The sequence below is a fragment of the Melopsittacus undulatus genome, chromosome 4, assembly GCF_012275295.1.
Source record: "Melopsittacus undulatus isolate bMelUnd1 chromosome 4, bMelUnd1.mat.Z, whole genome shotgun sequence".
Classification (NCBI taxonomy): Eukaryota; Metazoa; Chordata; class Aves; order Psittaciformes; family Psittaculidae; genus Melopsittacus; species Melopsittacus undulatus.
The window spans coordinates 95,374,095-95,400,246 of record NC_047530.1 but is presented as its reverse complement, the minus strand read 5'-3'; the positions used below and the strand labels follow the sequence as shown (position 1 = coordinate 95,400,246).

The 26,152-nt window shown below is 36.4% G+C and overlaps 1 protein-coding gene across 3 annotated transcripts in view; it reads right to left on the bottom strand.

Annotated features, from left to right (window-relative positions):
- CPEB3 (cytoplasmic polyadenylation element binding protein 3) overlaps positions 1-26,152 on the bottom strand; it is a 93,711-nt gene that overhangs the window by 62,633 nt on the left and 4,926 nt on the right. For 2 of the 3 annotated variants that reach the window (XM_031044693.2, XM_031044695.2), the window contains exons 1-2: positions 22,987-23,126; positions 21,852-22,759 (exon numbers count right to left, since the gene is read on the bottom strand). In XM_031044693.2, the coding sequence (XP_030900553.2) occupies positions 21,852-22,748 (897 nt within the window). In that variant the 5' untranslated portion in view covers positions 22,749-22,759; positions 22,987-23,126. Of the gene's footprint in view, positions 1-21,851; positions 22,760-22,986; positions 23,127-26,152 lie in introns of those variants that run through there. The other variant, XM_031044694.2, reaches the window with a different exon arrangement.

Below are 26,152 nucleotides of genomic sequence, written 5' to 3'. Positions count from 1 at the left end.
AACAGATGAAAAAAACCCACCAACAAACAAATAAAAAGAAACAAACCAACAGACCCACAATCAACCTTTAGCAGGGCTATGAAAACAACCAGTTTCAAAGGTCAGGAACAATGTTATAGAGGGAGTAATCTCGTCATACGCATATACCCACAGTACTGTACCCAATGGGGGAGCATTACAGAACAGCCACTTGTAGTCAGACAGTTTCTAAAAAACATTCATTTTCTTATTCTTATCACTACTGTTTAAAAGCCAGTAAAGAACAAGTATCTAGAAGAGCACTTTTTCTTTGTACACTGTAGTAGGCTACAATTAATCAAAACTGTGCAAACTGAAAACTTCATTGTAAAATGTTCCCAAAATTATGGAAAAATGTTTTCCACATACTGGTTTCTTCAAGATAATCTTCCTGCTTTAAAGAATACAATTTAAAAATCCTCTGACAAAAAGCAGCAGTATCCACTGAAAGTGTAACAAAATTTTTGCCTTAGTATAATTTCTCTTGAACTCTCTTTCTTAGGTTGTCTTTAAGTAAAACTAAAGAAGATAATAAATTCACTCATATAATTAAACTGTCTTTTAATACTCCTGTTCTGGTATTCAAATAAATGCACATGTTATTAAGTTAGGTGCTACAGAAAGCTCCAAAATATAGATCATCTTACCACAAAAATCTCATGTTCCCACAGTCTGCCTACTCTAAACTGAAGATTCACCTTCCCTTCTCCAACATGTCAATTTTCTGTAACTGAACTAGCACTATACTCTTCACACGTTTATTTTATCTATTTAGCATTTTCTTGGCAGTCAAATATGATGTACAAAGAATAATACTTGATTTCTGTTATAAGCTATACTGAGCATTAAAGTTGAAATGAGTTCACTGATTCTCAGTTTTCATTGTTGATGATTTGTAAGTTTTCTTTAGCTGCTTAGAATGCCAGCATTTGGATGCTGTATTTAAAAGCGTACTTGTTCATCTATCCAAGTGCATCAATACATACTGAACATAAAGTCAAATTGGAAATCTAAAACAGATATTGAGGAAAGAGCCCTCCAAAAGAAAACAAAGCAGTGTGTAGTATAAGGGTTTGTTTTATTTCATATTCACTTCCTTAACAAAAATGCAAGGCTAGATAGAAAAGAAAAAGTATAACTTAGATGTAAAAACATGCCATTCTTGTGCTATATTAGTGACTTGATCAAATAGGATCTTGTATTACTCCCTCAAAGCAAGAATTTTAGTTATCTTTTTCTATTTGCTTTTTTTTATAGATACATTTTATATACCCGTACTGTGAATACAGGAGGTCAGGTGTTACAATACTGAAGCAGAGCACCTTTCTGAAGAAAAAGTATGAAAGCAAACATACAGTTTATATCATAAATAGGGGTGGGGAAGTATTTTTCAGTTAGATCAGTACCCTGATCTGGTTTACTATACAGCTATAGCAGAGCTGAGCTGGCAAAACCAACACTTGCTGGAGAGCAAAAGGGCAGGATTGCTGCTTTTGCCACAATGATAGTTTGTTCCAGCATCAAACATTCCAGAAATTACAGTCTTAGAGGTCAGAAGGAGTGAGTTCAGAAGAGGACACACCCTGCAAATTGAATGCAACTGTCCCTTATTAACCTACGTATGTTATATTTTAAGTATGCCACTATAGCAGCAAATCCCTGGGAAATCCTACTTTGTTCTAAAACTTCCAGCAGAACTGTGCACATGGACACATGTGAAAAAAGGGACAAAAAAATCACAGGAATGAAGGCAAGGCTATACTGGACAGGTTTGCTAGAATGCAGGCTCTTTCTAACCTTGCAAGGGTCATAAAAACCTGCAACATTATTAAATTAAACCCACACTGGGCACAGGAAGATCAACTGAATCAACCCCCTTTACTTAGGCAATTGGAACACTTCCCACTATAGTACTTGAGCAAGTAAGTACATAAATTTGGTAAACTAAAAGAAATTTAATAAAAGAAATTCAGTAAACAGAAATTTAAACAAGAAATTTAGACACAACAGATTTTTACAAATACGTTGTGGCACATGCAAGTATAATGCATGCTGACTACAGATATTGTAGAGTGGATGACAAAATTAAAAAGTCAGAACTAACATTCTAGCTCCTAAGTAAAAGGGCTACTACACTTAGTAGCTTTCATTTCAGTAGGAACTCATTTGTACTTAGCAGATTTCAAGATTGTCTCCTAAATTCAGCAATTTCTTCCAAGAAGGCTGGTGCTTCATCACACACATGCACAGGATGATGCTTCCTTATTTCTCCACATGAACAGGTTCTCCTGGTTTTGTGAACTGATACTCTTCCCAGATCTGCCTTTTGCATTGTTTCCACAGGCTACCAATATATTGCCAAACAATCCCAACCACAGAAACAATTCATAAGAGTCCTTAGTAGCATATCAGAACTTTGCAAGGAAGTTCTTCAACTAGGAACATGAATGGAAATCAAAATATAAAATACAGGATGATAAAGCAGAATAAAAAACCTTGGGAAGAAGTCTCAAAATCCAGCAAGTCTGGAAAATCTGCTGGGATCATCTAGAGAAGACGAAGATCCTAAGACCTACTTAGATAAACTACATTATGGATAAAAGAGCTACAAAGCACTGCCTTTGGCTACACAGCAATCACTAAATTAGCAAAAGATTAAGCCTAGTCCGTCCATGTTGGACTGTACTTTTGCTGTGTATAAACAACAGCTCCTTCCTTGTTAGCTGCTAGTGTATATGGCAGCATATTTTAGTTCTTATGATACTCTAGTCTTGAAAAACAGCTTGGTAATAATAACTCTTAGAGAATATATGGGTCGTAGAACTCTAAATCCCAGGCCTTTGGCAGTTACCTGTATGTTCATCCATGACACAGACTTCCTCAAAGTACACAGTGCAAAGTTAAGCATAGCAAAAAATTACAATTGCATATGCAGGATCAGATTTTGGAAGGATCACGAAACAAAATGGAGCTTTAGTTGAAGTTTATCTTTAAATACCTTACCTGTAAAAACGTCACAAAATACAGTGTTTATAATCTGTCTGTTAATTTAAAAACTCCCAAACAGCAACTCTGCCAAAAATTTTAGAGTCAATACACTAAAGCACAATGAGAAAATACAGTAATTTGCATTTTAACACTTTTATGCATATGTATTATGCAAGTCTTTAATTACACAACCATAAAATTTTTTCAGAGGTCTCCAGTCTCCATCCAATACACATAACGAAGCAGCTCCAGGAATGAATCAAAACACTGCTTTGAAGAGGTCTGTTTATCTCTAGGCTTATTCCAGGAGACAGCTGAGGTGTAATCAGTGTGTCAGCAAATCCCAGGAGGAGAAAAGACATTCTTGAAGTTATCTTATTTATGAAACAAAGATTACTTAGCAGTATGTTAAGTATGTAATTGTATGTGTATCATCTGAAGTCAAAAGAACTTTTTCCCTTTTTCATACCCTGTAATGTGGTGTGCTTTGCCGTGCCCCCTTTAGACTCACAGCATGGGCATGTAAGGGCAAGGCATACCTAACATTACCCCAGCTCCCTCCCAGTAGATACACAAACCATGTCTTGACTGGTAAGAGGGACAGGTAAAGACTGAGAAAATAATATGGCTACATTATGAACGACGAAGCCAAGACCAGATCTATAGCTAGGGCCATAGAAGGTATTAAATGGACCTTAATACAGCCTGCATTCCTCGCTACTTTTTCACATTGAACAGGTAGCCCAAAGTAATTTAACTAAAACAGGAAAAGACCAACATATGCCATAGCAGACACATTGGAGAACATGCACCTTGCTCTAAAAACTGAAGCTGTGTATTTGTGTTTTGTCTCTGCAGAGGCCTGTGGCAGCAGAGACATCTGACCATTAATTAATTTAGCTACAAAGTGAAAAGTCTTACTCTGAGAAGGCATGTCAGCAATCTAACATGTTGCCCAAGCCTAGCTATTGTCCGTATTCAAAATCCTTAACCACGTATTTTTTTAATGCATTGAAGCTTTGTTGGCATGGTCATCTGCATCTGCAGCATAAAACAGACATTGAGCCAAGATCTACCTATTTTTCAGTATGCAAACAGCAAGGCCTCTGGTACCTAGACCCTTCCATAAGGTACATTTTCCTGTGTCTATGTATTTCAGTCCACCTGCTAACTGACTTCCTATTAACTTTCCAGGCATCCTACATTCTCAACAATATCTCAGTTTCAGTAATTTATTCCAGTGCTCTAGATTTTCATGCTGCCCTACATTTAAGCTTCCTGCACCAGCATGTGGCACAAAACAACCCAACTCTGTCAAGCAATAAGATGGCCTCCACTCACCAAATATTAACTGTTTCCAGCAGGATAACAGAAATTGCAGTTAGGCTCAGCTTTTTTTACTTACTAGGTTCTAGGATATTTTATGTAGCATTTCAACCTGAAGGAACAGATGACATCCTGAGGAGCAGCTAAAATTCTTATGGCTTAAGCAACTCTCCTATGACTGCAAACTTCTTCATTGTGGTGGTCGCTGCTGTGTTTCATTCTTCTGGGCCTCACATAAGCCTGGATTTAGCTGCACAGGACTGCTAAGCATTGCCAGCTAAAGCTGAAGTCAATGGAAACACAGCTTTGAATAAATAGAAGGTAAAATGCCAGCACTGTTTTAAACTGGGCTCACTCACTCTGTTCCAGCACCTGCAGCACGGGTCAGCACTAAGAACACAAGGAAAACCAGTTTGTCTTGCTCCAACATCCCAATACAAAGCAGTAAAAACAGCAACTGCAAGAAGAGTATTATGGAAGTTTGGTTCTGCTTGGGACATGCTCTATCTGCCATGATGGTGCACAGGAATGACTACATACAGCAAGCTCTAAAACACTCCCTGAGAGGCCTTTAGCTCCTACCAGCTTTAGCTATGATGCAATCACACTTGCATTCTCAGTAAATTATGAAAAAATAATCTATAAAAAAACAGGAAATTTGAGGAGTTTGGTCACATGGTAAAATGATCACTTTGCAAAAGAACTGAAAACCTGTAAATAGCAAGCATTACTTCCTTTGCAGCTTGAGGCTGGAATGCTGCCAACAACAACATGACTGACAGCACAGATGCATGCAGAACTAGAATAACCAGAAATTTCAGTAATTTTTTCTTTGTATTGGACTTCATAAAAATATAAAATAAAATTACACAAATCAGAAGGCATAAATGTAGATAAGAGAGAAAAAACACAGTAAATTTGTCGATGCCCATGATAATGATTATTACAGCAGTTACTAGGCCTTAATGGAATTTTATTTTAATTCCACTTTCTTTTTTGATCTTTCCAGTTAATTTTGGATAGTATTAAAACTAAGTTGGATTTATTATGTTCCTTTAAGGGAACAAATAGGTTAGTGTTTTCTCATGTTCTTATTGCTCTTGGAATACCCACAGAAGAAACACATCAACTTTTCACAGGTTTGTCCCTCCTCACTACTGACTGTGGCACATTTTACTTTCACAGGTGTTCACAAGTTCACTGGGCAAAAAGTGAATTTTTTTACCTTGTTCAAAGAGCTCTTAAGAAAAACAAGGAAGTCTAATACAAATATAAAACAACATCTGATTGTGTATGGAAGAGTACAGAAGCATTATAATTTGAAGAGTAACATTTCAGAACTCTAGTTAACAATATTTAATAATCTTTTCTGTGCTAGAAGATCTTTTACAGCTAACATGCAAGAACTCAGACTGAATCCAAAAGCCTTGAAAATTACCTACTCAAGCAATTTTTTCCACAAAGAAAGGTAAAGGTTGAATTCAAACTTCACTTCCTTATAAACTCTGATTTCTAAAATGTTACAAGAAAACTAAGATCTTTCAGAGAAAAGTTTGCAATTTTCATTTCCAAATGAACTAAAAAGCACGGAAATAGGAAGAGATACAACAGGCTTTGTAATTCTATGCATTATTCAGTTTATGGTTGTTTTACTTTGCAGTTAAAAATGAGATTCCCTTTTTATACACAATATATGCTCCAAATCTTAATATATGCTCCAAATCTAAAAATGTTAAGGCTTTATAGCCTTAAGATTTGGCATTATAATTGCTTAAATGGAATATCCTGACTAGTTACTGAATATTCAATATGTGGTGGCAAATTATGGCAAAGTAATAGAATTTGCATTGCCTCTTCCTAAATAAAGAAGGTAGCTACATGGCAGACTGAGAGGAAGACATTAACTTTTCCCCTGATTTAGGCAATTCATGTTTCAGAGTTGCAGAGACCAAACCACAATACGACCCTAATGGATACATAATCAATGGGGGGGAAAAAAAAAAAGGAAAGAAGAAATGTATATGAATTTCTGTATTATATTGTTAATTTCTTTCATGAGAGCCTTACTGAACAATATCCAACTTACTGCATTCTTTGAAACACCCACAGCTGTTACAATATGCCAAGCATACTCCTTACATGATCATTAGTGTTCTTTCTCCACCTCAGATTCAAAGAAGTAAAGCACCTAGTCAAATGCTTAAATCACCTAACCTAATGCTCAAATAGGGAACACCGTTTATTACCAGCAAAGAAAAATATATTTCAAACATCTTCCTTTTGCCATCAAAACAATTAGACAATGTGTTTAGAATAACCCTCAACAAACAAAAGCTCCACAACAACCAGAAAGTCAAAAGAATCTGCAAAACAGCTATTATTCTTACACCTATTACACTACTGTTGGGAATGATCAGATGACATTACAACAGACTGAGCACTCAATGACAGGATTTATGTTTAGTCATATTTTGTACAATGTGATGCTCTAGATAAAAATCTGCTCATCAGTCCTGCTGCTGAGTGCATCTCAAAAAGCTGATGTATTCACTTTCTATTATAGTTACTGATTCCAACACTAAATTATTCTAACACTTGTAAAATACAGGATTAAAGTAGTTACACCCAAGATGATCATCAATTCACAAAAACAAGCAAGTGGAAAAAAAAAGATGTCAGCAGCAGAATTTACAAGGCCATTCATTATACCCTTCAGCTATTACAATGACATAATTTAACTGGTTCACTGGCCTGCTGTGCAAGAGTTTAACACCGGTAAGTTACCTTTGGGCTTCTATCACTCTATTCAGTAGAATGATGCCCGTGCTTCATAGCAACGAAAAAGTGACAGTGACCTAAGAACACCTCACCAGCTAAATCAGCCCAAGTTAAGGGCAAACCTCAAATCACAAGATGAAAACACTATAAAGATGCAAAGACTGTGCACAGGGAAGGGAGTATTGGGGATGCTATAGCATAAAGGGTCTAAAGATTATGCTTTGCAGTCTGGACCACATAATGTAAAAGACAGTAGAGACATACTGTATAAGGTAGCTATTGTCTCAAAGATTTACAATAGGAGCAGTCTGTCTCATAATACTATAGGACAACGAGACAAAACGGGAGATAGAAGAGAATACAACAAATAAGTGTCAAACAGATGCCTGAGCACCACTGTCCGCTGTCATTTACTATAGCCACCACAATGAAGGAATCTCAAGGATTTCTCTGAAACAGAAGCAGTGGTTTTGTGTACAGTTACTGTACATCAGTGACACAGGATATATTGGTAAGCTTACAGAAACAAGAAGTGTCACAGGAATGTTCAAGCCTTATGACAAACAAAATATTGTCCTGCCCCCAAACTCACTGTGCTTTTAAGAACAATGTGACCAAAATAATACCTAACTGGCATATTTCAAGTCAGGCTCCTGTTCCATATCTGTTGTGCCCAGGAAATAGTGACTTCTCAGAAAAAAAAAAAAAAAAAACTTGTAGGTGCCAGAAATCTAAATACATATTTCAACAGAAAAGGGGTAAAACATTTCATCTGTCCATACAAGACAGGATCTTCCCCTACTGGTTTGGAGAACCGCCCTCAGAAAGGACAGCAATTTTGCCATTTCAATGCCAATACAACCCTTTACTTTAAAAATGAAATCAAGAGAATGTAAAGTATAGTGGGAATAGTTGTTCAGTATGGGGGGGTGGCCAGATGAAAAGTAGGGTCCTTTACCAGTATCTACATACATCCCTAAATGAGGCCATGAGCACTCTCAATGAAAAACAGCTCCCAGAGAACACAAGGAGGTGACCTTTTTGATGTAATGTTACTTGGCATCCAGCAGGATTTAAAGAAAATGTTTAACCTATTAGCTGCCGTATACTTTTAATTACTAAGATTACCAAGTTGCCCAAGTTGTAACTTTATATTATTACAGAATTATTAATACGCATGACAAACTGTGGCACAAGAACTGTACCTTTAAAGAGGTACACACAAAATTCCATTCTGACACCATCTTCCTAACGGGGATTAAGAATAGTTAGGCAGCAAACGTTCTGCATCCTGAGACTTTACCAAGAACATAATGTATCATAGAATCCCAAGCATTATAAGAGCTAAACTGATTAGCACAGGCCAAATTTAGTAAAGATTGCTCCAGACATGAAAAATGTCTGGAGAGAAAAGCCTGCCTAACTTGCAATAGAATTTTCCTTTTCTGCACAAGATAATAAAGATTTATAGGCATCTTAAGAAATGTTGTGAGAAGGAAAGAACCAGGATGATCAGCCACTTAAGTACATTCAGGAAAACCGTAAGAAGTCAGCACAAATACGTTCAACAATGAATGTCCAGGGAAAAGTCTATCAGGTGGGATAAAAATAAACAAAAACATATTGGAAGAAGTCAGGAAATATAATGTAACCTCTATAATCAGTCTTCACATATGGGGAGATCAGGTAAACAGGGGTAAATAGTAAAGACAGGTAAACAGTAAGAGACAAAGCGGTATCATCTATCCAATTCAATAATATCGGGTATATTTGAAGACTGTAATCAAAAGGAGCCAGAGCCAACAAGGCACAGTTAGTGGAACAACTAAAGCTAGTCCAAGAATGTCAGTACTGTGTATATCTGACCAGCAAAAACAAACAAACAAAAAAAAAACCTACAACTGCAATAACTGAGGCAGGATATGAAACTATATATGACAAACACTGTTTCTAATTTTTATGACTGAAATTCAAGGATTGCTTCTCTAAGAAATACAAAGCAGAGATAATGCAGCATTTATGATGCAATACACTGGATTTCTGGTTCTTGAAAGAATATTATACAGTTGCTTTAACAAGGACTTGAAATACACCATTTCACAGTGCTACAAACAAACTACATAAATGGGGAGAAATGGTAATGAGTGCAACTGAGGTAAGGAAAACAACAAAAAGGGAAAGAACTGATAGTGCTAAATGAGAAATCTGCTAAAGAAAAGTTACTAATGGAGTTTGCCTTTAGGCAAATCGTAAAGCCAACTTTATCAGTAAGGCTGGTTATTAAAGTAGGAACGCATTAATAATATTTACAACATATGTATCATCAATAGAGGAGATCAGCTCATCATACAGAAAGAACTGAATTAATCTGAAGAACTGCAAAGCACGATGATACTTAATAGCAATGACTACAAGGTCATGACTTCAAGGACTCAATTTTCACTACAATTTGGGGTCTCACTTACCAGGAAAAAAAAAAGGCAGAAAACACATAAATAAGACAGACAAGAATTAGTTAAATTCTAGAGAATTATAAGCCACAAGTATAAATGTTAAGTGTGAAAAGGTAAACAAAACTGCAGGTTGTTTGAAACCTGATACTTCTGTTTGGGGGACTTTTGCATCTATCTACATCCATATTCATTTAAAAACAAACAAACAACAACAAAAACCTCACACCAACTATTTTCATTATACTTATTCTTTTAAATTATTCCCTTCCTCTACAGGCCCAATGGAGCCAAGGACCAAGAGAACTGTATTTTGAAACATTTACCAGTTCAATTCTGTATTTAAACAAGGCTGCTACGTAAGCAGAATAGCAAGATTTTCCACTTTCTCTAGAAGTGAAGCCTTCCAAAGAAGCTATAAAATCTACTACAATCCACTTTCAAATCACAGGTACAGCTTCATTTATTACCAGCAAAAAGTAACAGGAACCACCATGCTGGGGACCCTTACCGCCAAAATGTCAAACCCAGCCTAAAGTTCCCAAGATTTTATTTGCAGAAATTCTCATCCACAGAAAGTCAATGGGTATATTGCCATCTTGGATTGCCACATATGAAAATGCCACAGCTTCATCCTACTTCTTCCTATTCCTGACTTCTGTTTCCTCCACCCTCTTGTTCTGCTTTAGTCTTCCTACTGCTGCTACTTAGGGCTTTGTGTATTTTAAGAAAAGCCCTTGCAGTTACTGTGAGAAGTTTCACTGTTTGTTTGGGAGGATTTTGTTGTTTTCTGTTGTTGTTGGCTTTGGTTTGGTTTTGTTTGTTTGTGTGTTTGGGTTTGGGGTGCGTTTTTTGCTTGTTTGGGGGTTTGTTGGGGTTTTTGTTTGTTTGTTTGAAGTGCAGCAGGAAGAAACAATATGATCCCAGAAAGAATATGTGAATAAGAGAATTATTTAGTGAGATGAAATATTAGGTCAGACTGCTATGGCAATCATAATTTAAAACTAAAAGGTATCTTTATGAGTAGCTGAAAGAAAATTTAAAAACCACAAATTATGTTATAAATATTTGACAGACTCGGTCATTATACATCTTAATGATTACTAAGCATATCAATAGATGGCACTAGATTTGGTTATAAGCCACCTGTTAATGTGCTGGACCCCACCAGTCAGTTCTTATATTAATCATTTATTAACTCTTTACAAAGGTATAGTTACGGTAACGGTCACATAGTAAACGGTAGTAACAATAGCTACCTACATGTTAATTCATCAATGCTTTTAACAAATCTCCTTCACAAAAAAAGTAAAAATAGGTATTAAGAATACGCGTAAAAAAGCTCTAGTAGTACTCTGGAAAACACTTCCTTGTGAGACCAGAGGGAACATGGGAGTTCAGTAGATTTAAGGTTTCTGAAGTATGATCAGTTGACTGCTGTAAGGTCATATATAACATTTCATGATTGTCTGTCACATGCTGCTAACTCTCTACCTAGTTTCCAGCTGCTTAACACATGTTTAACTTGACAAAGAAGTTCAGATCTCTTTTATATTCTAGGTATCTGCCTGAAAAACTAAGCAGATAAAAGCTCCCTTGGACCTCAATCAATGCACTTCCAGTAAATATATAAACAGGAATTGCTCAGAGCAATTCAAGAAGACCTTGTCACACCTGCATATGAGATTAAAAACCAAAGATATTACACAACATGAGGAAAAAAATGTGTTACTTGAACTAAAGCACATGTACTTTCACATAAATAAGGGTTAAATTTTCCAGTAAAATTACATTCATCTTAGCACTGCCTTATTAATACTTACTTTGATGGTCTGAAAAGATTGATTTATATCTTTTTTTAGGTTAATAGGAAAGAAATAGCAAAATTTGAAAGTTAGAAATAGAACAGAGAAAAAGAATGACTGGATAATCTTGGTCATGTCAGCGGAAGGTGAGGCTTGAAAAACTGAGATGATCTAAAATTTCATGGAGCATCTTGCAAAGCACTGTTTTTGGATATTCTAAATTAACAGAACGAATATGTAAGCCAAACTAAATGTATTTTTTAATACTGTCTTAAATATCATCAGAAAAAGCAATTGTAAAATAGGGCATAAAGAAATAAAACTAAAATTCCATAAAACACCATCCTGGGGGAAAGTAAAGATATCTCTATAAAGGCTAACATTCAGCATAGCTGAGCTGAGAAGATGGTCCAACAGTACCTGGCACAAGCTCCAAAACTATTCACCCATTCCATGCCTTTTTTTTTGTTGTTGTTTAACAGTCCAATGCTTTCACGGTAAGAACTGTTTGATACATACATTGTATGTGACGTAACTAAAATTAAATGACATTTCTCAGTTAGATACCAGTGAGAAGGTTTTAATAAAAAATCATTACAGAATTTACCAGCAAAGTAACAGAACTGTCAACTTGGGTTTAATTTTTTATTTATTATTATCTGGGGTTAGTTAAAGAGAAAAGTGTGATCAGTTTAAGATTGAAGAAACATCCAGCAGACCTTTTAGGAGGTTAAGACTTTGTAAGAAGTAAAAACCCTACAATTCACATATTAACACACACCCACCATTATATCAAGAATTTAGAACATACACAAAAATACATAAAAATTGCATTTTTTCACTATAACCATGTAAAAGACTAAGCATAACCACTAAGACCTCTGAAAATTAAAGAAATAACTGGGGGGAGCCACACTAATTTAAAAAATAAAAAATTGGAGGAAAATTAGTTTGGTCGTTCTAATTCCTGGTTCCTAAAATTAGTTTATCTATACATACAGTGTAAACAACTTAGTCAGTAGTGATAATATAGTAGTATTGATGGTATAGTGATGGATTTAAACTTTATCCTTCAAAATCAAGTCAAAATCACTGGGTTGGCCTTTTTAAGACTTATCAGGTAGGAATTACATAATTGTTCAAGAACATATGGCAAGTCCTTCCCTTAATTTTTTCCCTAGCTGGTAACTACCAGACAAAAGCAGTAACAGCCTAAAACATTTCTACTGCTTCAAGCAGAAAAAAACAACTACTTCCAGCAAGAAATTTTGACCTTTAATTTAATCCAAATATTTTAGCATTAAATATATTTTCTTTAAATAAACGTTTGTTGTGTTTTATTTTTAGCAAATTTCCTAAGAAGCCATAATTCCTTTAGAAAATAAACCTTACTCAAAAAAAAAAAAACAACAAAAAAACATTTGCCACTTGGAGAACAAAACAAGAATGCTTCAGTGGCTGATTTTCTTTGTTTTGAAGAGCCATTCCTGTATATAGAAGAGATTAATTCAGAAATGTAACGCATTACAGATAGTATCACTTTCTCAAGTTGCCTGACATTTCTTATTAAAAGGTCAGCTTTAAGTTGCTTACAGTGCTGCCAAAAATAACTTTTTAGGGTGAATTTTTTTTTTAAGATAAGCACCTTCACAATAATTCTTCCATGTAGGAATGATGAATTCCACTGGAACATCCACGTAACAATTATGACATAAAAGAAAATTACATATATGCAAAATGTCCATGTTAATGACATAATGCTTTTCTCATGTTATGTCAGAAGTGGTTTTCTGACAACCCATGTGAAAATCCATCCAAGTCTGAAAGCAGGGTGTGGGGATGGGGAAAGAAAGTCAGTTCAGTATGTTCAGACTAAGTTATCCCATGGTTAAAATTCCTAAATTTTAGAAATGTGTAACTTCTAGGTAATATTTTTGAAAACTTCATTCTCCCTGAATTTATTTAAACCTACTTAAAACCCTTATTGCTATTAAGTTTGCCCAGGAGTAATTCCCACAGAGTAAGTGAACACAATTCAGCTGATGACTACAGGGGTTTATTGGGCCTTTCCCTGTAACTTGAAGCTCTGAGATAGGAAGCGGAATAGGGAAGGCCAACTTAAATACGAAGCCACAGTAAAAAAGGGGATCAAGAAGCAGGAACAGAAAGAACTAGAAGGGAAGTTTGAAAGGAGTGGAACTGAACAGCTCAAGGCTGGACAAAACAAACAAACAAAAGGAGCCATGCCCACAAAATAATGCTTCACCAAAACCTGAAACCCATTGACAGTATATGCTCTGTACATACTACTTTTGTTAACTTTGTTAAATGAAGAACAATCTGTAGAGCTGATTAAAAGAACCTAACCTGGCTGATGAATCCTGTGAAGGCCATCTTCCTAACATGTAATAGAATATGTGGTTTTAAGTATTTTCCTTAAGGTCTTTGAATTCATAAGAAAGCAACAATTCTTGCAAGTTTTGTGAAGCCATGCAGAAAAAGAAAAGTTAGGAAGCGCAGAAGTAAGACTGCCTGTGCAATTTAAATTCTACCATATGCTCGAGTGAGTCCAGAGGAGGGCCATGAATATGCTCAGAGGGCTGGAGCACCTCTCCAGAGAAATTATGGATACCTCATCCCTGGCAGTTTTCAAGACAAGAGCTTTTCTGAGCAACCTGGTCTAATGGAAAGTGTCCCTGCCCATGGCAGGAGGTTGGAACTGGATGCTGCCATTGAGACTAGCTGGAACCGGTCTCTTCCAACCCAAACCATTCTATGATTCTACAAATATAACTATAGCTAAGTTTCAAAACCAATTTCCTGACAAAACCCCATCTCATTCAGTGCACATCAGTGATGTTTTTGAACAATTAAGATGCTGTTTGTTACAGAAGTTATTATTTACAATAATAAAAAGATTATACAAGCGAAGACCTGTTTCTAGACACAAAAATAGTACAGTTATCTGACTGCTGAGACACCTGTTTATTATTATCAGTATGTAGAATATGCTAATAATTGATTAAAAGCAATACTTTGTCATGTCTCAAATTTTCTACTTAATGAAAGATGGAAGAATTAAATAAAGAATAAATAATGAAATAAAACATGGTACCATAAATTTCATTACAGAATGTATGAAATGTCACAATAGCATAAAACTGTGAAGTCTAAACATGAGAATGGAAAACTATTAGATTTCAACTCACAGAGCTGCTGACAAAATAGGTTTAGCTGAACTACGGTAAAAAAAGCAAATAATCTTAAATTATCTCAATAGCAACCAAAGCTACTTTGTCAAATTAGTTCTAAAGCAGGTGTTACGGGTAACTACAGTTCTTTCCTGAAGAAAAACTGCTTATACACACACAGATTATAAATGTACATACCTAATTTGCCTGTATATTCAAAATGCTACTATTACTAGGAATGGATAATTTGCCTACAGTTCTGAAATACGCATAGTTTATTTCTCTCAGACTATATGTTTTATTCACTCTTGTTGCTGACTAGTGGAGGGAAAAAAAAATCTAAACACATCTGAACACTTAGGAAATTTCCCTATAGAAGGGAAGTTATTAGCCCACACAGCACCAGAAAAAGTCTGAAGGGAAAGTTAGCTGAGTATACTGAGTAAAAAGAAATTAGAAAACTTTGTTTCCTGCCCTTCCTGAAATTTTATTTCCACCTCACCATACCAAACAAGTAGGCTGAGATGAGAAATTGTAAGAACTACTTCATGCAGCATCTTGCTAAATTAAGCACTTAACTATGTTTGCAACAGGTTAGAAGAGCACACCATCTCTGAGAGAAGGCAGTAGCTTCCGCTGCTTCTATTGTTCCTCCCATTTGAAGATCATACAGAATTTCTTTACCTACTTTTGACACCTTCTGACAATAAAACACGATTTTTCTGAAAATATGGAATATGAGTAAATAGTCCTCATTCGTGCGTAAAGAATACAGTGTTTCATATTTGGCAGTTAATTGCAATCAACAATTATACACAAAAAGCTTTCAATATTGATTTCTGGAAGTTAAAAAGACAGAGTTGAGGGAAATAAGGAAAATGAAGAGAAAGGAGATACTTTTTCTATCTATAAATTCTGCTAAGTGTCTTTATGCTAATGGCCCTGAACAGATCCTTGTCCTTAAATAACATGACATGTTACGAAGATAAAAAAGTATGATGGGAAAAACAGTGAAGTTTGTAAAGGCCTTTATTTTTTGTGTGAGTTATGCAATAACGTGGAATGTTTTGAGTAAATTTCTAGAAGCATCTTTTATTTATTAATAATTTATTCAAATTTACAACACTATCTCAAGTGATCAGTAGGAAAATGTAAAACAAAGACCAGAGAGCCTTAGGGCCTCTCTTAAAGGTCATCGCTAGATAGTTTTGGTATGATGTTTTGCTTTTCAGAATAATTTAAAATTTTTTTAAAGCACAGACTCTTCTTAAATATTCTACCCAGTCCAAGCAAAACTCAGATAAAACATACACATTTTAAGATCACTACATAACTTTAAACATGCTATGTTTTAGCTTCCCCTTGGTATGCTTCAGCCAGGAATCACTCATAAGTGATGCTAACGAAAGGAAAGCTATTTTATAAACTTCTAAGAAATGGAAATGTCTACCATCCATTCAGCAAATGCATATTGTCTACTTGAAAATCACCTGGAAAAGGAAAAACAACACTTTCCCAGGTCTCTCTTCCTCTTACATTTACTAATGCCCCTAGGCAAAAAAAAATTAAAAATGGGGAAGATGATCCAAGGTGTGGAATATTAAAACAAATTGCCGTACCCTTCATCTTCTCTTCTTCCTTACCTCCTAAAGGCACATAATTATTTATCAAATCTTTAAGAAAAAATTATTAATTTATTGTTCTATATTAATACCTTTAATGTTCTTAAGGAAGTCCTGCCTATATACAGAATTGCTCTGAATACCAACTGCATACTAAACTTACACCTTAGCTCTACCTTAACTTCTTTCGAGCACTTATCTATGATTCAGTATAGTGGAAGGAAAAGGGATAATGGCTTTACTCTGAGAAAAAAGTAGATTTAGCTTAGCTATTAGCAAGAAATCCATTACTGTGAGGGTGCTGAGACATTGGAGCAGGTTGCACAGAGAAACTGTGGCTTCCCTGTGCCTGGAAGTGCTCAAGGGCAGGTTGAACGGGGCTTGGAGCAGTCAGGTATAGTGGAATGTATTCCTGCCCATGACAAAGGGGTTGGAATCAGATGGTCTTTCAGGTCTCTTCCAACCCAAACCATTCTATGATTCTATGGTTACTTAAAATCAAGACAATAATCAATAAATAATCGGTGCTCAATTACAATACTTTAAATATGAAAATTGTATGCTTTTTCTGCTGTACTGTTACTGAATTTTCATTAATTTGAAAATACAAACATTTAGAAGCTCAAACACAAATTGTAAAATACTTAACAACCCCTAAGGCTAGAACATCATGTATTTCTTCTATCTGCATGACTACTGAGATACCATGACATGCATTCTCACGTTACTATTAACTATCACAATAAGTAGCAAGAGAAGCATGTAAGAAAGAAGAAGGAAAATAAGCAGACTAAGAGCAGGCTAAATTATTTCTATAACAACCAGGGTTTTCTTGTTGTTTTTGTTCATAAAGTTGCAGGCTGCCAGTACTCGGGTGTCATCATGTAAGAAAAATTAAGATTATGCTACACATTAAGAAAGAGTTTTCAAGATACCAGGAACGCTACTAAGTATGGTTACCTGCTGAACCGTCAAGAAGCCAGATCCCAGAATGGCAAATTTAGACTAAGGAAATACAGTGCTTTAAAAAAAAAAAATCTTCAAATATTGCATACAACTATTTCCGGTTGAAGAAAAAAACAAAAAACTAAAATTAAATGCAGGTTTTGAAATTGCAGTCACCAGAGTGTATTAGCCAGTAAAACTCCTTTACTCATAACTTTAAAACCATATGTTATGCTGGTGAATATTCCAGTACTTGAACTCATTCTAATCCAGTCATCATTTTTAATAAACACACACACACAAACATATATATGAGATGTCCTAACATGCATTTCAGCTTACTGCAGTGTTAAGAAACGGAACTATGACAAATAAGCTACAGCCAATTCATTGCCTATGAAGAAATGTGTATATCCATAGTATGTGTACGTATGCACATAATTTGAGTATCAACCTGTATTAGCATGGAGAAAGGTAAGTATGGACCAGTATCACAGGCCTGAAGAACTTCAAAGGTTTAAAGAAAGCAGCTTCTTAACATAAGAAGGTAATCATCAACCAAAAGTCACACTGGAATTATAAATACAGTGGCCATTCCCTTGCCCTTCATTTAACTCAAAAAACAACACAGTGTGCTTAGTACAACACTTAGTACTGTGTGCCTGCTAATATGTATCTATAGCTAAGTGCATAAATATATATTCATACAAACACGTTTTTATGCATATATACTTACAAACACGCTGCGTGTTTGGGTTTGCATTTTGTTTACGTATGAAATATTTAAGTTACATATAATTTCTAAACTTAGCTTGTAATTTTACCTGGGCCCAGACTAATTCTATTGAAATCAGTGAGGAAAAAAACAAACACCAAAACACCTCCCTGCAAATGATAGCATGTTAAAGCTATATTTATACACAATAAATACCACCTTACTTATTTCTGCTAAAGAATTCTCAATAAAGCTGCCAAGAATGACTTTATGCATGCCAGAATCTTCAGAGCACCAAATTGCTATTCTTTTTTTGTAATAAAAACCTCACAATTGTGCGTTTTTTCCCTGTTTCTAAGGAATGTTACTCAGAAAGCAGCAAAATTTGGAACAATTTCTATGAAATTGTTATAGTGTTATTATTATTAAAAATCCACAGGGTAGGCTTTCTTAATTAGCACACTGGTATCCAAATATTTAATTCCTTTTTATCCTCTTCACCATTAAGAGAATTTCTCATCCATGCTTCCAAGTGTCTATTTCAGGCACTATCAATCTTCCTAACCCCAATATCTTCACATGGCCAAAAGAAACACACTATATACCTGAGACAAGTGAAGGGAAAAGAGAATTCTGGGAGCACCTCAGAAGCACAAGAGGATAATAGCTCTCTTCAAACCCCACCACTCTGCTGTAAAAAAATAGCTGAACCATTGCCCAGGTCCCAGATTCAATCAGGTCATACCACTCAACCTCAAATGCCAGAAACGAGGATCACCTAGCATAATGGCATAGCACTACTGCTTGTCACATAACAATCGCAACAGAGGACCTTCACCTGAATCACTCAGAAGCCAAACAATGTTAAGAACAATGAACTGGCCATGCTTCTATATTTCATATCTGGCCTTACTCCGTATCTATTTCTGAGAACTTCTCTCCATCTCTTACCTGCTACATTACATTTCATTCCAGGCTGATTGCTTCTTTTCTCTTTCCTTTCAATCATCAGCTTTGCATTTTCATTTAGTGCTATTTTCCTAAGTATATGAAAACTGTCTCCTTCAAAGCATTTTTAGTTGCCTTTCAACACCAATCACAAGGCAGATGCCAACAGAATTTCCATCACTTTATATTTTAAATGTTCTGATATGTTCTGCAGCACAGTTCCTTGAGAGAGCTGCCCATTGGGCTTGACATGCAAGGTACAATAATGTATTACTCAAATTCAGGGAAGAAGACATCCAGTGTACTGCTTTATGTGCATGCTCTTATATGAAACATTTTTCCAATTCAACATTCTTTCCTAGAACTAGATCTATCAGTAGGTGAGTATCAGCTGTCTTCAGTTATTACTTACTCAGATAAAAAATTTTTAGCAGAAAAGTTGTATAATCAGAATTTGTTATCACTGCAAAGACCTGAATTAAAAAATCAGTATCACTGATGTTAATTCGACCAGTGAACATACTAATATTTTCTTTTTATTTAGAACATCTTAAGCTTCCTATATTCTTAACGAATTAATTAAATATAAAGCAATTTTTAAAAAGTCTTATAATCGCAACATAAAAGAATGGGTTAGCACAAAGAATTTGGTGATGACTTGCTAGCCAGTTTGAGAGGTATTTCTGAAGCAGATCAAAAATGCTCAGTTATGAAGGATGGCAGATGTACATGGATAAACCTGCCAGAATTTCTTGATAGTGCTGACAAGCAGAAGCTACTGTGTCAACATATTGCCCAATATCTGAGGGGAAAGGATGGGAGGAGGGGGGGAAGAAGGAATTTAAAAATAAAGAAAAAAAAAAGGCAGCCAGAACCCAGGCAGCACTAAAGCCTGATATGAATTTGAATTTCATTTTTATCAACACAACTAAACAATTGCCTCCTATTGATAGTACAGTTTCGAGACTTCTTTAGCAATTTGTTAAGTATACGAGCAATCAACATCACCATATTACAACCCCATGTGCAAAATTTGGCAGCTTGCATTAAAAACAGCCTAATAGGAAAAAAATTATAAATTTTCAGAGTGTTTGAAAGCAGACTGTTATTCCAGCTGGTGCTAAGAGTAGTCTAAGTATTTGATTTCAGTTGAACAGGAAAGTATCAGGTTAAATTCACAGAGAAGAAAATAAGTTTCTGGATGTACATGTTGGCTAATACCTTAGCTTTTCAAAACCTCAGTTTTAAACTCAAAAGAACTTTTCTTTAAAAACATTTATCTATTCTTTTTTCCCTAGTGATAAGTATCTGCTAGTTGAATTTGTGACAACTTAGTCACAATAATAAAGTTGTTTATTACCTAAAAATGCATCTCACCAAGCAAACCACAGAAATAAGACCATTTACTGTTGTTTTCCCTACTAATTCAATTCTATCAGAATCTGGAATGTTTTACATGTAGACAATTTAAATAAAAGAATAATTGTAAAATGAAACACGTATCTGACTCTTAAAAAATGACTGGGAGCTATATTAATTAGCTTTTGTATTGCTGTGCAGCATAGCAGCTTTACCAGGCATATCGTGTCTAAAGTATAACCTTTCTCCAGACTCCAGTGCTTCAGAGACATTGACCAGCAGTTCACGAGAACCCACTCCGCCTTCATTTAGGGTAGCCAATAAAAAATTAGCAACTCTCCCTTTAACCAGAATGAAGCAGCAAAATGAAATTTCAAGGCTGACTATAAGATGCCCTCTTTGAATGGGACTGGAAAGTGCACAGGAATGCATGTATTTTACTTCAACATATTATAAAGTAAGGTGGGGGTGGTGTTTGATTTTTATTTTCTTTGTTTCTAATACTGTCAACCTAGATGCTGTTCTTAGCATACTGGTAAGTTGAAATTGTTAATACTTTGTTGAGAAAGTGGTTACCTAAAAAGAAAGCATACAGAAATGATTTCACTATATTCCAAACCAGAAAATTTTGATCTGTCCAAGACTAAAAATGCTAATCTAGAAGAAATTTGATATTCCCTTCACCTTGTACAGACAGAACTGCAAGTGCATGCTCTGCTTATTTCAACTTAAAATGGATTTCACACCATGACAGGTTTCATTCTGCATTAAAATTGCAAATCTTCTATGTGGCCCAGTTTCAGCTGCAATTGATCTGCTTTGTCGTCATAGATAAAAACAGCGAAGGGCACTGCAGCTTTAAATATTTCAGAGCTATGTAGCTAGTAAATAGACTCCATTGCAATATGGCTCTGAAGGTCGTGTCCTATTGTCTCTTTTCTGTGCAAATATTTTGAACAGCATAAAATGCTTTATTTTATACAATACCTCCCTGCTGTTTCTAAATCACTTCAATTGTATTAGGCATTTCCTCACTGGAAAGGACAGATACGCCACTCTTTCCATACACACCCACGCTCCTTCTAGATGTATTCAAAACCTCCACTGTGAATATAACAGCAGGGTGTACATATCAGACATATACACCTTTTCATATGTATACCTTATGCTACCAGACTCCCCATTAAATCCCATCACAACATAAGGTCAACTAGTTTTTTCAATGGTGGTAAAATAATTAACTGGATTTCAGGTAAAAAAGCAGCTTTAGTGAAAAATAACAGGTCTCTCAGAAACCCAAAGCTAGCAATTTTAATATCTCCTGTTTCTCACCTATGGGACAACATGAAAAAAAAAAAAAAAAAAGGCACAGAGCACCAAGAGAACAGTCTGCCAAACCTGGTTTTCACAAAGGAAGGCTACTACCTTTCAGATGCTAAAAAAGGCAACAAAAAAAAAACCACCCCCAAAACCAAAAGGCCTGTCACATTTAAGTTACAAGAAAAATAAGACTATAAATCTTAAGCCAGTATTTGGAATCTCTGTGTGTCCACTCCCTCGGATCAAACCCACTTCTTTCACATAAGGTTATTTTTCGATGCAAATATGAGTTATGGAGATGCCTCTCAGAACATGAAATACACCCCTGTAAAAAATACAACTTCGGGATAGCTGTCACCATTTAGAAGGTGCATGTAGTCATTTACCTGAAAGGGCAACAGATTGTTGCCATTGTCCGTCCTGAACGCGTTGTCTTCCATCCAGGATTTGGGGGTTAAGGGTGCAGCCCGTGGGAACTTCGGAGGGGCAATGACATTGCTGGAGAATGGTTTTTTAAGGGGTGAAATGGGATTGAGGGGAGAGGGTACGCCGACCCCCACTCCCACGCCGACCCCCACTCCAACTGCCCTTCGAGGGTCCCTACCAGCCTGCAGCCCACCCCAAGGATTGGAAGGTGTACTCCAAGCCGCATTTTGATGGTTATTCCAGCTGGAGGACGAAGAAGAGGAGACAGAGGAGGAAGACGGTTTGCTGGTCATGATGGGCTGATGGCTGTAAGCAGCATTTCTCTGGGCGAAAGGTGCCTGATTAGGGCTTACAGGTGACCTCCGCTGCTGCTGCTGCTGAGCTTGCTGCTGCTGCTGCTGCTGATGTTGGTGGTGTTGAGTCTGAGCTAGGCCAATCTGAGGTGAGAAAGTGCCACCAAATACAGGGTTGACATGGTGTGGAAAATTCTGGAAAAGCATTGTCCCATTGACTGGAGTAATCCCTTGGAAAAAGCTATCATCCACCGTGTTTGTGGTCCCTGTAGACCAGGTGCTGCCGAAGGAGGGAGACAAGGAGGTGCCGGCTGCAGGTTCTTGTTGAGGCTGGTGAAAGCTTAAGCCAGGCAAAATGGGAGACTCCATCTGCATCTTCTCCTTGCTATTTTGTGAAGGAGCTGATGTGCCGATACTAGTCACTGAACTGCTGTCTTCTGGTTTCGGTGTCTCCGACGAGATGGGTGTAGAGGGGGCTTCTGCTGAGTTTGGATCTTGCTGCTGCTGCTGCCGCTGCTGCTGGGGCTGGGCTTTGCTTTTGTCCATCAGTAAATCATCCTGCATGGTTTGCGCAGCTGAAACAGTAGGGGAAAAAACCACAAAGACAGATTATTAACGTTGTCATTCATACCACAAACCAGGCTGTCTTAATCATTTGCCAGGCAAAAATCTCGTCCTATTGCTAGCGCTATGCTACAGCAGACTGCAAGGCAAACCCTTAATCTTCCCCCTCCCCCATTTAGGAATATGTAACCTTTGATCGTGCTAGATTGCCTTTAAAATAATTTTTAAGATGCTTCACCCTTTTTGATGCCTTGTTTCCCTTCAGTCTAAATGAGATGTGCTTATAGGGCAGAGATATACAGCAATTTCGCCACGTCTCTTTTCTCTTACACCGGAACTCAGAGCTCTCACCCTGCAATGAGAAACTGATTCTGGTTCCTGTTTTTCCAAGCACCCTCCTCCTCCTCCACCTCCTCCCCCTGGTTATTTGCATACGTCAATAAATACTGCTGCGTCCTTCAGCAAGGTTAAAAAGACACCAGTCTTCACTCTTCTCCACCCCCTTTTCTATTAAGGGACCTTTAAAGGAGCCGGGTACCGATTTTCCCTAATTAACAGACAAGCTTTCAGTTACTGAAATTTATCAGAGAGAAAGCACACACGAAATCTCTCACTGATGCTGGAGATGTTCTGAGCTGCACAATCGTTTTCTGGCCTATTTCTGCCGCACAGCTCGCTGCCTGCTTAGGGCATGAGAAGCGATCACAACGCCGGAGAGGAGGTTGGGGGTGGGGGGGGAGAGACGCTTCATGTACAAAGCCACCGACGGGTGTTACATTTGCCTTCAGCGACCTTAGGATCTTCCCGTATAAAACATCAAAGCACTCCTTTGCTTAAAGGTATTTCTACTCGCTGTACTTCTACATATATAAAATCATTGGTGATTTGTTCATTAGAAAAAAAGAAAAGTAAGGTCCAAATGCACAGATATTGGAAGTATTATCATGCTATGCTGTTTCTGATACTTTCACAATGAAAAATAAAAATGGGGTAAATTGAAATACTTCAAATACAGACATGCCACATTTTAAAAGCCATCTTTATATGCACAAGACAAAGACTAGTGATGCAAATTATTTGCTAAATCAATACATAAGTTTAAACTCTAAAAAAAATTAAATGTATGTAGAATGGTTGAGTTGTATCTGATAGAAAAGTGGCTTCATATGAAATAGGACTGATCATGTAATTTGACTTTTGAAACATGGTGATACTAATGCATATGTAGACAGCAATGAACAGCAACTGTATAAACTAGAATGGGAACCTCCACATTTTGCAAACTTTTAGTCAATTGAAGAGATCATTTTCAATCTCAGAAGTATTTTAAATGAGACAAAAATCATTTCAATTAACTATGTCAAAAATAGTAATTGCTGCATACCTAATTGCATTAATCATAGGACATGTAAATTCCTAAGACTGCCTTATTTTAGGGTTGTTGTTTTACAAAGTAAAGCCAAATCAATTAACTGTTTAAGAAAGGTGAAATTAACAACCCTCTCCCTTCTGACATCAACAGTTTTGATGGTTCATGTGTACCTTTAACATTTTTTTCTTTTTTTTTTTTCTTTGAAATCTCCTGAGCACTACACACAATGAGTGTCAGGACAGGTTTCTGCTATTAATTAAGTTACTGCTCATGTTCCCTCTTATTTACCTGTTCAATATGTAAACTGAACAGCAAGGGCTCATGAACAGACTACAGTGAGACAACATGAAGGCAAGGTCCTACGCAGAATGGAGCAAAGTATTGCATCTGTAACAAGAAGCTGTGCTGAGGGTGCAGAAAACCTTGCAAGGCAGTTTAAAGCAGTACTGCAGTAAGACATATCAAGCTCTGTATAGCTTTCCGTTAGCTTCATTTCTATCAAAATCACTATTATGCCTAAGGTTACATAAAATTACTGATGATTCCACATACGAGAGAGAGAAAAAGATTATATGTATCTGTTCCCTGGTTCTGAGCTATCAGTATAAAAATATATTTAGCGAGAAAATCATAGCAGCTGAAATGCAAAAAATCTGTCGTCAATTAAGTATATTTGAATCAGTTAGTCACCAGGGTATCTATAGTGGCTAGCACAGCACTAGTTTCAAACATGTACCTTGACTTAGCTAGCTGGTCCTGAATTTTATTCTAAGGATTGTAATCCACATTATTTTCATATTACTTCTTAAAGGTAAAAATCACTGCACAATTCAACCCTTTTGTCAGGGTCAAGACCTACCTTTAATGAATGAAGCCAGTCTGAATGGAAAAACACTGGATAATAAATGACTTTGAAAGACAGGCCAACCAATGTCTAATGTTGGACTAATGCAGTACCTCCTGATTATTTGCTGGTGTAAGTATTTGTGCAAATTTAAAATCCAGTACAGGAACTCTCTATCCCCGTAACAATAGCAGCTCCGTTTGCATGCAGTAACCCACGCAGTCAACACAAAAATTTGTAAGGAATGTTTACCTTTGGATTTTCTGTATTTAAAGATCAACAAAATGACAGTATATTTATTTTCTCCTTTCAGGTTTGGTATACGACAAACAGTCGACCACTCTGGCAAGAGCACTTTGACAACTGGAAGCTTTCAGCGCATGCTCTCCCAAGGAATCCTGGGGGTTGAAGTCTTAGCTATAGATGGCATTTCACTGCTGCCTATCCTGAAAGGAAGAGGGCTCTAAAGGAAAAAAGTACGCAAACACTCTCTCTTTCCATGGCAAATTGCTGCAGTCTGAATCACCAGCTCTAAGAAAATAAATATCTGTCAGATCGAGCTGAACCCAAGTAACTAAATAAGAGCTTTTAGCAGTTTAATTTATTAACCCCAATCAAATAGCTACCTGTTTGGAAGAGCAATAGCTACACAAGAAATAGTACTAGTATTTCCAAACTTCCAGTATAAGAAGTTAATTATAAGCTCATACCAGCTATAAATTATACAGCTATTACAAAGGAGATTGCATCATGTTGCTTAGCTGAAAATATTAAATAATTACCTACCATAATACAATTCCTAACAATATTCTGAAACTCAAACACAAATAAGTAGAGCATGAAAATTTAAACCAAGTCAAAATCAGCACACAGCCAAAATGTTGTATTATTTGAACAGTTTCCAATTTCCAAGTTACCACTTTTTCATTACTGAGTTACTGTTACCACACTGGAAATTCTACACAAAAAAAACAAACAAACAAACCTAAGTGGGAAAAAAATGAAGGTGCAAATTTTACTATTTAACATTCCATCTGCTCTGTCCACCATGGTTCTGCATTTCAACTACCTCCCTTCCACTACCTGCATATGTCCAACCTCCACATCAATACACAGCCTGACAGGCATTCCTCTTTTATTAATATTTTGACGATTAATGTAGGTCAGGTAAAGTTTTCAGAATTCCAT